This window comes from Herpailurus yagouaroundi, unplaced genomic scaffold, assembly GCF_014898765.1.
Source record: "Herpailurus yagouaroundi ecotype Mexico unplaced genomic scaffold, PumYag 100, whole genome shotgun sequence".
In the NCBI taxonomy this organism is placed as follows: domain Eukaryota; kingdom Metazoa; phylum Chordata; class Mammalia; order Carnivora; family Felidae; genus Herpailurus; species Herpailurus yagouaroundi.
Genome location: NW_024412391.1, coordinates 8,541,934 through 8,555,472, shown reverse-complemented (window position 1 = coordinate 8,555,472; position 13,539 = coordinate 8,541,934). Strand labels below are relative to the sequence as shown.

Genomic DNA, 13,539 nt, shown 5'->3' with positions numbered 1-13,539 from the left:
CTTGCAGAGAGTACGTTCTCTAAAATACCACCAAATCCTCCTGAGAAGTTTTCTATTAATTTCAACGGTTTAGGCTTTGTGGACGAGCCCAGAACTGTTCATTTACCCAATTGCAAAATGGTACTGCTCATTTTACGACCGTGCCACACACAATCCCCACCGTGGCCGGGCGACAGCAGTCGGTCGAGGAAAGGTAGGCCTGTGGGAGTCAGTGTTGCGCTCTGCGGAGGGAAGCCGCAGGGCGAGTCCGGCTGGAATTAGCCATTTCCTTTCTTCCCTTGGTATTTCGGGCAGCGGGGCGCTGGGCAGGCAGGCACCGCAGCTGGTCCTCGCGTCCCTCAACCCTTTCTCCGTATCCGCCTCGAGTAACCAGCTTGACAACCCCAACTCATTAGAGCCGAGTGCCGGAGGAATGGGCCGGACGGGACCCAGCGCCATGATTAGGTCAGACCCAGGCGCATCCCGACGCTGGCTCTTTGCTGAGCCCCACGCGCGCCTCCGGTTTCCGGGTGCAAACGGGAAGCTAGGGAAACCCCAGACCCCTCCCTTTTAGGAAGGGCGCAGACGGCGTCTCCGTTTCCAAGGAAACCGGCCCTGCCACTACGTCACTTCCGCTGACCTGTCTGGACTCCAGACTGTTGGGAGGAAAAGAGGAAAACTGAGCCGCAGCCACGACGGTGGACGCGAGCGTCTCCTATCTGCGCATGCGCCCGCTCAGCGGCCTGCTTCTATTTATGTGGGGTATCCAACATGGCGGCTGCGGCGACCCTGGCGATGGCGGTGGAGCCCATCAGAACATAGTGGCTGGGAAGGGGGCACGGTCCGCACTCACGGTGGCGTCGGCAGAGACGACTGAGGGTGGTGGAGGGAAGAAAAGCGACGGAAAGCAAAAGGAAGGGCGGGCAGGCAAACAACTCGGCGTAGAACCGAGCGCCGGCTCGAGCGAAGGCACAGGGCCAGAACAGTGGGGATGGCGGAGCCACGCAGAGTAGCGTTTATTAGCCTGTCACCGGTGAGGCGGCGCGAGGCCGACTACCCGGGGGCCGAACGCGAGCCCGAGTACCCTCGCGAGCCCCCCCGGCTGGAGCCGCAGCCATACCGCGAGCCGGCCCGGGCGGAGCAGCCGGCCCCGCGGGAGGCTGCCCCCCGGTCGGACGTGCAGCCCCCGCCGCGGGAGAAGCCGCTCCCCCAGCGCGAGGTCAGCCGCGCCGAGCCGCCCATGTCGCTGCAGCGCGAGCCCCCGCGGCCCGAGCCGCCGCCGCCGCCGCTCCCTCAGCTGCACTTGCAGCCGCCCCCGCCGCGGGAGACGGCTTCCCGGGCCGAGCCGCAGCAGAGGCCGCCGAGGGAGACGGTGCGCCTGGAGCTGGTGCTCAAGGATCCCACCGACGAGAGCTGCGTGGAGTTCAGTTACCCGGAGCTGCTGCTGTGCGGAGAACAACGGGTACAGAAGATTCCTCCCTCACCCCCCAGACCCTGGGAGTCTCAGGACGCGTCCGCCTCTCCCAGTGGTTGGCACCTTCCGACGCCCACTTTGCGCGTCTCGGGTCGCCTGGGAGGGTGGGCTGGCGGGGGCAGGGGCCGAGAGGGTGGACGAGTGGTCGGTGCTGCTTTCCCCTGCTCCCCAGGGTTGGCCAAGGCTCCCACCCGGCTCCGCCGCCCCCCCCCCCCCCCCCCGCTCGCCTGCTCAGAATGCCGCTCGGAGCCGGTTTTCCTCTGCAGCTTTCGGGACCTCAGAATTTATGTTCCTTTCTGCTCCCCATGCAAAATCTGGGAGCTCTGCAAGTTACGTGGTTGGGTTTTCCTTGCGGAGCTCCAGCAGTCAGTCATTCCAGTAGAAAGGAAGAGAAAACCTTGGGGGACACGCCCCCCGGTCGGAAGCCCAGAGATAGTGTAACCCCTCGACATCGTCCTCTTCACTCTTATGTTTGGCTCTGAGGTGTGCTTGCGAACGTTGGGTATTTCTCTTAATTGAAGGGGATTTGAAAGTAATCTGAAAAATTTCAGACTAAGGATTCCGCTCTAGGAATGAAGAAGTGGGTTATTTGGTTACTTATTTTCCTCTCTCATGTTGCTATTGGTAAACCTATTTAGCTTTGTTTTCTGTATAGTTTGTTCTTAGTGTAATTGAATGGGAAGGTGTCTTTGGCGCCTACCATCATACTTTTATTTGAGTGTTTATCATTAGTTTATAGGTCCGCGTTGGAGGATGGTGTATTGGCCATGGTGATTTTTGGAGAACAATGAAAAACATCTTAGCTTTGAATTTTTAGAAACTGTTGAAAATCCATAGGTATGCCTTTGATGGAACTGGTGAACAACGAAGATAGGAGAGAGGTTTGTTGCTAATTGTAATCTTTATTGTAGGTTTTGGTGATCTTTAGAAGTAAACTAGAAAGGGAAATGATAGAGTAAAAGCAGTAAGAACAATTTCCTCTGTCGTTTAGAGATTATGCTCTTTATTAGGTTTGTTTCAGTACAGATCTAATGGACTCAAGAAGTCATTTGTTTTGTTTTTGTCCTCAACTATCTTTATAGTTGAGATGAATGACTCTTTAGTTTAAAAATGTATTAATGTCACTTGATTTTGTTTATTTTAAGGCCAATGAATCTTTTGATCATTATTTGTAAATATTGTTGTGTGGTCAAATCACTTTATTATTATTTTTTTCATGTTTATTTTTGAGAGAGAAAGAGAAACAGAGCATGAGCAGGGGAAGAAGGGGCAGAGAGAGGGAGACACAGAATCTGAAGAAGGCTCCAGGCTCTGAGCTGGCAGCACAGCGCCCAATACGGGGCTTGGACTCATGAGCCACGAGATCATGACCTGAGCTGAAGTCAGACGCTTAACTGACTGAGCCACACAGGTGCCCCTAGGTCAAATCATTTTAAATGTTTGCAACCTAAATGAATTGGCAAGGGTAGAGATCATATTGGCCATGTCCACATAACATTTTGTCCTTCAGACTCACTTTAGTACCCCTCCTTTTTATAAATTTGATGTTTCTTTTTTCCAAAATAATTTTGAAAATACTGGATTGGAGCATTTTTCAAGTAAATTGTATTTGATCTTCTCATCTAAGTAAGTTTGCTGTTTGACTCCCTCATCTACTTCATACATTACAGATGAAAAGCATCATATTTGGGTAAAAATACATTATAGTAGCTAATATTTACTGAATTCTTCCTATGTGCGTGCTAGACACAGGTCCGAGTAAGGTGTATGGCTTATGGAATCAGTCCAGCAGAGCTCCTTGAGGTAGGAACCATTGTCCCCACTTTGCAAATGAGAACGCAAATGCAAAGTGCTTGTATGTAATTTTGTTAGTATTTCTTTCCATACTAGTACCACTTGTTAATGAAACAAAACTTCTTAAAATTGTATAGTTTAAAAAAATTTAGAGGATCCTGACAAAATGAACTAAAATGAGAGTTATAGTAGAAATAGGGATTTGTTCTGATCCTCTTAATGCTGTGATATTCATTCCATGATAAAGTAATAGTAGATATTTATCTTTTAATTACGACCAAAAAAAGTTAATTTTGACCCCCTACCTTGTTTGTTAACCTGATAATATCAGAATTACTAGTTTCATGTAATAGGAGAAAGATGAATAATTCAGTTTAGTTTTTCTGTTTATGCTCTCAATTTTGGGATATATTGGTCACTTTTTCTTGTATATTCAGCCATGTATCATTTGTTGTATTCTGAACAAAAAAACCCCCATGGTTTATACAATGCACCTTTGCAACCAAGATTTGCCAGATTTACCTATGATAACTCCCAATAACATATTTTTAAAGGAATTGTAGGAAACATTTCTGTAAATGAGGTTGTCATATTTCCATGAAAGGAAATCCTAGCAATAGAAACCAACAGAAAAAGCAAAATGAAACCAACAGAATTGATCTGCAAAGCAGTGATTCCCAAATTTGGTTTTTCTTCCCTCAGGGAGAGTCCAGTTATTTTTAAGGATGTTAGAATCTTTTCAAAATAGTTTTAATGTTGAGTTTTTGTAATTGAAAAACTTACTGTGTAGCAGAGTTTGGGTAGAAAGGCAAGGAAAAGACATTGTGTAAAATTAAAAAAGATTCTAAATTTTGAAATAGCCATCTATCACTGAATAAGATTTTAGTTAATAGGTGTAGGTATCAATCTGTGTCGCATGTGGATACCATCTTTATCGGGATACATTTAAATCATTCCCCTTCATAGATACAAAATGAATAGTGAAACCCTGATTAACCGAATGCAAACAGAATTGTTGCATATTATTTTTTATTAATGAGGCAAAGCGCAGTTAAATGAGTGTATGTTGGCAAAATATGAAAAACAAAATCCCTTCTTGTTAGGTTACAAGGACGCAGGTTAGCTAAACCCTTACCTTGTTATCTCTGTGGACTGCTAAGCCCTGATTGAGGTGGTTCGGGATGATGACTGAGGCATGACAATTGCCTCTGTCCTCAGAGATTAATGTGTTCACCATTTCTGGCTAAAGGGAAATAGTACAGTTTAATATAAGTTCTGGCAGTAATTGCTATGCAAGTAATTTTTGTTTAACTTTTAGTAAACCAGGGAATCAGTTAACTAGAGCATCCATTTGTGAATGTGATTAATTGAACATTTAGTATAAATAGAAAAAGAGGGGTGCCTGGGTGGCTAGTTGGTCAAGCGTCCGACTCTTGATTTCTGGTTGGGTCATGATCTCACGGTTGGTGGGGTTCGAGCCCCACATTGGGTCAGTGCTGACAGGTGGAGCCTGCTTGGGTGTCTCTCTCTCTCCTTCTCCCTCTCCCTCCTTCCCCCTCTGGCTCCCTCCCTCCCCCTCCCTCCCTCTCTCCCCCTTTCTGCCCCACCCCCACCCCATGCTCGCTCTCTCTCTCTCTCTCTCTCCCTCCCTCCCTCTCTCTCTCTCCCTCTCTCAAAATGGATAAAATAAACTTAAAAAAGGAAAAAAATGATTATGGTGTTAATATGGTTATACTTTTACAGAATTCTATGGTATCCCATTGTCATAGTGCATATTTTCGGTAACGTGAAAGATCCGAAAATGGTGTTAATGAGTTAACATCAAAGGACAAAATTATTATAATGTTTATGCCTGTGGGTAGCTCATAATTTTGATATTTACTGATTTTCAAATCTTTTTTTCCATCGGAAACCATAAAGCTTACTTAGAGCCTTGATTGTGGGTAGGGGTTGATTTCTTAACTGTGAAAGGAGAGTGAGTCAGTTTTCTTAAATTTATTTTTACAGACTGTCAAGAGTAAGAGATTTATTTTTGATGTCTCTATGAAGTCTACACAAAATCTTATAAAATGGCACATAAGGTGATTCTTATTAAAAATATATGTCCGTGTGTTTATATTTCACATATAAAACGGGTCAGACCAACTGGAAGACCTCGTGTTTAGACTTCACAGTGACTTGAAGCATAAGTTCATAATGGCAGTCATGGTGGTTGCTCTCTGTCCTTAGGCTCAGGTTAGGGCTGTATCCTGGACATGCTTCATATTTCTTATTTCATTATCAGTCTCTTCCTGCTGGTTTAATTATTCCTTTCAGGTCATATGTATTTTTTCCACAGGTAACTCCTACTGGGATAAAGGATTCTGTAAATATATTACTTATTGCAGTAGATAATTTTACAAGTTGATTCTAAGATTACTTCTTTAAGCTTTAAGAGCATCCTTTTATTCTTATACCCTAGGTCTGATGAATTGTTTTGTATGAATTCTGTTCATATTTTTCTGTCATGTTTTTAGACTGCTCAAACCTCAGCCTTTATACCCAGGATGAAATATCTCTGTTCCAAAGTGTGCAGACCTTTGTCCCTGCTGAATTTTTTTCTTCAGATTCAGCTGAATCTGTATCCAATATTTCAGTTGTAATATACTTTATCTTTAATTCCTGAAAATACTACCTCAGTAAAAATACCTAGCCTTCCTTTTTAAAAAAATTAACTTTCTAGTCAGTTGTTCATAATTGGGTACAAGTAGAATTTTGACGCATATGCAGCTCCTTGTTTCCCCTTTTTTGGGCTGAAAAACTATATATATATGAAATGTGCCTGCTAAAATAGTAAACCTGAGTAAAGGATGTGATTTATGTTTTTGTTTGTTTCGGTAAATGGATGGCAAATGTGGGATCCGAGCTGTTTGTGTGGTTTTTTAAAAACCATGTATTATAATAAACTTTGATTCTTCCCTGCTAGAAGGAGGCCATGGTAATGTAATCTATTTGCATCTACTTCACTTTTCTAGCTTTGTTTGCAAGTAGTATGTATTCCCTGAATGACTATCCATTGATAACAAGTAGGTGATGGGGCACCTGGGTGGCTCAGTTGGTGGAGCGTCGGACTTCGGCTCAGGTCATGATCTCGCGGTTCGTGGGTTCGAGCCCCACGTCGGGCTCTGTGCTGACAGCTCAGAGCCTGGAGCCTGCTTTGGATTCTGTGTCTCCCCCTCTCTCTGCCCCTCCCCATGCTCCCGCTCTGTCTGTCTCTCTCAAAAATAAATAAACGTTAAAAAAAATTAAACAAACAAAAGTAGGTGATGTAGGTAGAGGTGTTGATGCCCGGCCTCAGCAGAAGGCTATAGCAGCTACAGATACTCTAGTGACAGCTCAGGGCAGGTGAATCAGCGGTGACACTGATGAATAACCAGGTGATCCTTTGAGAAGCATTTCCTGACCAAAGCAGTTATCTTTGTTGGGAAGATCTCAAACTAGAGTTATAAGTGGGATTTTTGTTTTTATCTAATTTTCTTGGGGGATTTTTGGCCTTTTTATTTTGGACATGGTGGCCATAGATCATTCTGTAGGAGGACACAAGTTGAATTGTTGAGCTGTTCACCGAAAAACTTGAGAATGTGTAAGAATCCATTAAAACTGCAAGTGTTATTTTGCTACAGATGAACATTTCTTTCTGGTTTCTTTTAATGCTTCTAACTCATTTGTTAATATTTGGAAATTTTGACTCTCATTAAATTTAAGGATGTATTTGCCTCTGGTTGAAGCAGTACTAATACTTTTATTTCTTTTCCCATTTTCTTTGAATCAGAAGAAGCCCATTCACACAGAAGACCCATTTAATGACGAGCAGCAAGAGAGGCAAGAAGTGGAAATGTTGGCTAAGAAGTTTGAAATGAAATATGTGAGTATAATATACTCTTCACTAGGTCAGTTTACCCTGTTGGCCTTTTTTCCTCCTGTGACTGGTTGGGAGGGCTTATAATACCCACTGCAAACCTTATTTTGCCCTTATAAATTGCACTCCTTATAGAGTCCAGGTACCTTGTTTAACTTATATTTTCTCCCATCCTTATAATAACACCACATACTAAGTAATACTGAGTGCGTTTTACACATGAAGAAACTGAGGCTCTGAGCTCAAGATCACACAGTGGCAGGAACTAAGCTACATATCCATCCATGTGTGTCTAGCTCTGATCCTTTGTCTTTCCACTGCCATTGAGAAGACCACTTTAATTCCCTTGGTGTAGTATGTCTCAAGTTTTCATGCCTCTTTAGACTTTAAGAGAATGAATGTGTGTACTTCTAGGCCCTGGGGATCAGAATCAGTCAGAAGCAGCATGAAATTTCTTTGAAAGTCTCTTGTTTACCTTAAACATTCATGTACATTTTAAATTCTGTGCCATGAATAGATTGGTATTGGTTTTAATGTAAAAATAAATTCTAATGACCTGATTGTGAAGTTGCTTAACATTTTCCTCAAGTTTTCTAGTAACTGGGTTTGTAGGAAAGCCCTCTCCCCTCCTCACTCCTGATGTTTATCCTGTGACTTGACTTCATGGCACTTTGCTAAAACATAACCCATGAAAAGCAAGACCCCTTTCGAGTTCCCCTGTAAGCACTGAAAATTGTCTCACAGAGATAGGAGGTCAGGTGGTGCTAGCCCTGTCATTCATGTTACCCAGATTCAACTAGGATCTTGGTTGACACTAGTTGGCTCCTTGTGCTAATGAAGAATGTATTTGGGGTGAGGGAAAAGTATGAGAATGCTTTGGGATGTGGATCAGGTTGTAGGCCGTACTTTGCCACCTACAAATTGTCCTTTGGTGAGATTATTTAACCTTTGTGGGCCACAGTTTTCTTTTTTTGAAGACTCTTTGAAGCTCCTTCTGGCTTTATATTCTGTAATTATATAATAATTTGGGGATGGACTGGTGGGCGTTTTGATGGAAAGAATAGCAAAAGTTGTTATGTAAACTGTAGTGTTTAATTAAAATACGGTGTTCTCATTATATATTCTGATGTACTATGGCTTGATTTTTATTTTTAAGTAATCTCTGTACCCAAAGTGGGACTTGAATTCATGACCCTGAGATCAAGAGTCCCATGGTTTACTGACTGAGCCAGCCAGGTGCCCCAATGATTTTTTTTTTTTTTTTTTTCTGTGAGAGAGAGTGCTAGCACAGGAGAGGGGCATAGGGGGAGAGAGAGACAGAGAGAGAGAATGGGAGAATGAATGAATCCTAAGCAGGCTCCCTGCTGGGCTTGATCCCACCTTCCTGGGATCATGACCTGAACCAAAATCAGGAGTCAGATGCTCTACTGATGAGCCACCCAGGCACCCCCTATGGCTTTTGTATGCAAGTTGATACATTGGTTAAATTTAATGTTTTAACCAGACAATATATTTACATGGTTCAGAACTCAAAAAGTATAGAGTGAAAAATCTTTCATTCTTTTGTTCACCCACATAATCTCACCTCCCAGAGGCGCATAATGTTTTGGGGGGGGGTCCTTCTGTTCTTTGTTTTTTTCATTTACTCTAACTTGGAGATTTTTTCATATCAATACAAAGAGAACTTTCTTCTCTCTCTCTCTCTCTCTCTCTCTCTCTCTCTCCCTCTCTTTTAGGGTTGCGTGGTATTCCATTGTATGGACATATCACAGTTTATTTAACCAGTCCCCAGATGATTTAAATTGTTTCCAAAAATTTGCTGTTGTAAATAGTGCTACAGTAAATTACTTAGTCGTGTGGTATTTCACAGAGTTGCAAGTTTATCTGTTGGGCAGATTCCTAGAAGTGGAATTTTTAGGTCAAAAGACATATGCATTTATTTATTTAGTTTGGGTATATATTAACCAAATTACCGGTTTCTAAGTTACCAGTTTCCATTCCTCTAATACTACATTGGAGTGCCTATTTTTTCCATAGGTTATAGAACTAAGAATTAGAATTGCCCTTTGCAAATGGAAGAATTCCTAGCATACGATCCTATAAGTATTGTGACTCAGTGTATGATGTACTGCTTCAGAGTTAGCATTCAATCTTATTGGGGAGCCCTTGGATAGTACTTGCCATGGAAAAACCAATATTCTGAAGAAGGTGGTTGATGTGTAAAATCAAGTTCCAAATAACTGGGTTATATCCAGGTGCTGTAATTATGCAGGGATAAAATATTACTCTTGTTATAATTCAAATTAATAGGCTATATTTCTTCTCTAGATTTTTATTGTGGCTACTTACTCTCTTATTTCCTTTCTTTAAAAAATTTTTTTTCTTTTTTAGTTTATTTATTTATTTTGAGAGAGAGAGAGCACAAGCAGGGGAGGGGCAGAGAGAGGGAGAGACAGAATCCCAAGCAGGATCTACACCATCAGCGCAGAGCCCAGTGCGGGGCTCGAACCCACGAACTGCGAGATCATGACCTGGGCTGAGATCAAGAGTTGGATGCTTGGGGCGCCTGGGTGGCGCAGTCGGTTAAGCGTCCGACTTCAGCCAGGTCACGATCTCGTGGTCCGTGAGTTCGAGCCCCGCGTCGGGCTCTGGGCTGATGGTTTGGAGCTGGAGCCTGTTTCCGATTCTGTGTCTCCCTCTCTCTCTGACCCTCCCCCGTTCATGCTCTGTCTCTCTCTGTCCCAAAAATAAATAAACATTGAAAAAAAAAAATAAAAAAAAAAAAAGAGTTGGATGCTTAACCAACTGCACCACCTAGGCACCCCTCGTACTTCCTTTCTAAGTAGAGATTTAAAATGTCCTACCCTATGAGGCCTTTATGTGCCATGAGTATTACGGGTATTAAATATGTATGTTTTAACAAATTATTTGGACCCTTTTAATTAAGAAAATCATCAGGTTGAAAGTGATGGGAGAAGATATTTATCCACCTCTAGGCCCCAGGTTGTCACAAAAGATCACTTCTAAACAGCAAAGATTTGGGGCACCTGGGAGGTTCAGTCGGTTAAGCGTCTGATTTTGGCTCAGTTCATTATCTCACGGCTGTGGGTTTGAGCCCTGAGTTGGACTCTGTGCTGACAGCTCAGAGCCTGGAGCCTGCTTTGGATTCCATGTCTCCCTCTTTCTCTGCCCCTGCCCTGCTCATGTTCTGTCTCTCTCAAAAATAAGATAAACATAAACAAAAAATTAAAAAAAATAAACAGCAAAGATTTTTTTGGTGTTGAGAGGTAGCAAATTGGGATGTCTGTATGTATATTTATATTTATGCATATGTTATATGTATATTTATATTTCAAGTAAAAAGCCTTAAATAGTATATGTAAAATATTGCAAAATGTTAACCCACCAAGGTTACATTTCCTTTTTTTTTTTTTAATTTCCTTAAAAAAACTTTTTTGGTGATAAAACGAGGACTTAATTTGGAGGTTTATAAAACATGAAACTAGCTACCTTCTAACTTTTGTTTCCTTCATATAATTTAGATGTCCTTGTCATTATTTCTGAAAGTCACTTAAGGTTACTTCTAGCTCTCTGCTTTTTAGAACGAGAGATGCACTTTTTTTGTTAAATTTTGTGTATAAATGATAAAGTACTTGAGGATTTACGTTGGACATACAAAGGGGCATGATAGTTGCTTTCTCTTGGAGAAACTTTCAGAATAATTGGGAAGGCAAGACATAGACACACAAATCGAGTACCAAGCCGTGCCTGTGGAAGTGAATGACTCTGGGGATCTGAAAGTGAGCAGAAAGGCCAGTTCCACTCTTGAAACTGGAAGGAATTTTGGAGACCTTGGTGCAGAGTCATTGAATGGATTCTTCCAGTCTCCTGTCAAACCACATTTGTCTGTAATCCCTGGAATAACTTTTCTGCCCATCATAGGATATCGAGTGGATAAGAAGCAGCAGGAGCACAGGATTGTGAGTTAGCACAGTTGGATTCTCATCCTATCTTTACCATGTTAACTAGCTGACCTTAGTGAAGCCTCTTGGCTTTTTTATGCTTTGGTATCTGTCAGGGGAAAACAAGATCTGTCTAGCCAACTTTATATTTATAGCACAGGGGTTTTGTCAGCGTCAGATGAAAAAATAGATTTTTAATGTTGCAAATATTTAAAGTGCTATCTAAATAGGAAATACTATTTAAACATGTCACTCTCGTGGAGAACTGCTCCGTCTTATTGCACATGTCATAAATTCTTTTTGATATAAACGTGTATGGGATTTTTAACCTCTATTATTTGACTGCCCCACTGATTTTGATCTTTTAGCTTAGGCATTCTGTTCCAAATGGCCTTTATCTTTGGTCATTCTCCAAACGGTCAATCACCACTTACAGACAGTTAGTTATTACAGTCTTCGTAAAGACCACAACAAAGTATTTGGAACCCTTTAAGAAAATCATTGGGCAAAAGCGACCTGGGAGGAGATATGTTGTACGGTGCTAGGCTCTCACAAAAGGTCACTCTTAATCACTGAAGATCTTTATTGACTGTAGTTTACTGTCCAATAGTTCCTTTAGTATCCTGTAGCAAATTCAGATGCCCACTGATCCATCAGCGAAGCAGGCCAGGTGAACAGTAAAGGTGGGCGGTTGTCTGAAATAGGGGACAGCTCCTGTCAGCTGCAGCCCTTCTTACTTTGTGGGGACTTGGGCTTAGGGTTGTCACATCTTTACATTTCTCAAAAGAAGGCTGAAGTCTGGATTTTCCTCTAATATTTCTTAAATATTGGCTTCTAGTTAAAACACCTACTAGACTAAACAATACATCTGTGGGCCGTATCCAGCTCTCAGGCCCTAGCTGGAGACTTGGTATACTTGCTTCACTCTTTCTTTTTTTCTAATTTATTTAACTTATCAGTCCACGTACTTTCACATTTGCACCTTGTCTTCTGTGAGCTGGGTGGTTGGTGGTACAGGTGGGAGGGCCTGCCATTTCCGTTGTGGAGGAGAATGCATTTGTAGGAAGTTTCAGAGAACGGAGCAAGTTAAACTCAGTTGGGGGTTTCCACGATACGGGGGAATAATAAGATGCATTGAGTGGTGGCTGGGTCTATAAGCAACGTTAGTGACAAATTGAGTGGTGTGGTGGAGGGCTGAGGCAAGTTTTTGGGCTTCTTGTGGTCTGGAGTATGTGTGTGTGGCGGTTCCTTGTGCTGGAAAGGAGCTGTGTGAAGTGGAGCTGGCTGCCACTTGAGGGAAAAGGACTGAGAAGGTGGAGTTCAGGATGTGTCCTTTGTCTTGCAGCAGTTGCTTGGGGGAAGGGATGGAGACAATTTTAGTAGTTGAAAAGCAGTAACAGAAATTATAGGACTTATAAAATTGTAGACCGAGTACCCTGTATCAAATGGTTTGTTTTTTCCCTCTATTCTGTCCTGTTTTTAATTGCCTGTGTCCTGTTACCTTTTAGGTAATGTAACAATGAATGTTCAGCATTAATTGCTACATGTTTTCTTGGGAAAAGAGGAATGTAACTGTTCAGTGCTTAATTTTACTTAGAGCATACTAAATTGGTTGTTGTATATAAATCTTATTAAATAGCTAAGTCCAACCTTTGATACTTCTCCATAGGTTCCAAATTTTTCTTGTTGGTTACTATAGGAAGAAAGCAGGATACAATTGAAAGAGGTTTGTGCTCCTTTCCTCATTCTCAATTTTAAGGCTCCAAATGTTTAGGCTAAATGTCCTAGTTTCCTGAATATCCTGAATTTCTAACTCAGTTTTTAGATGGTTTCTAGATTGTGTATGCTTTTTCTGAGGCTGTATACACTCTACATCAGTGAATTAGGTTCGCTTTGATGGGTATAGACTTGTTCTCTGAGCCTTCGAGGGCATAGGAAAACCTGTGGTGGTTGGAAGATTTCTTTTAGTGGTTTTTCTCACTGTTACCCTAGCCATCTTGAAAGATCATGGTATCCTAGAATTGGATATAAATTCAATAATCTAAATGGAAGTGCTTAGCATAATATCTGGTGCCTTGCAGGGGCTCAGCTGCTCAGCTCTTTGAATCTGAATGACTCTCTGAATAGGAAGACATGTATTCAGCCAAACATTTATTAGCATTTCTTTTTTTTTTTTTTTTTTTTTAATTTTTTTTTTCAACGTTTATTTATTTTTGAGACAGAGAGAGACAGAGCATGAACGGGGGAGGGGCAGAGAGAGAGGGAGACACAGAATCGGAAACAGGCTCCAGGCTCTGAGCCATCAGCCCAGAGCCCGACGCGGGGCTCGAACTCACGGACCGCGAGATCGTGACCTGGCTGAAGTCGGACGCTTAACCGACTGCGCCACCCAGGCGCCCCTATTAGCATTTCTTTTTTATTTTTAAAAAAAA

General features: G+C 42.3%; 1 protein-coding gene across 6 annotated transcripts in view; it reads left to right on the top strand.

Moving 5' to 3' along the window:
* Nucleotides 1-740: 740 nt before the first annotated feature.
* Nucleotides 741-13,539, top strand: part of UBN2 (ubinuclein 2) — a 92,926-nt gene continuing 80,127 nt past the window's right edge. For 4 of the 6 annotated variants that reach the window (XM_040471822.1, XM_040471824.1, XM_040471825.1 and 1 more), the window contains exons 1-2: nt 742-1,441; nt 7,059-7,151. In XM_040471822.1, coding sequence (XP_040327756.1) covers nt 971-1,441; nt 7,059-7,151 — 564 coding nt within the window. In that variant the 5' untranslated portion in view covers nt 742-970. Of the gene's footprint in view, nt 1,442-7,058; nt 7,152-13,539 lie in introns of all 6 variants that reach the window. The other 2 variants (XM_040471826.1, XM_040471823.1) reach the window with 2 other exon arrangements.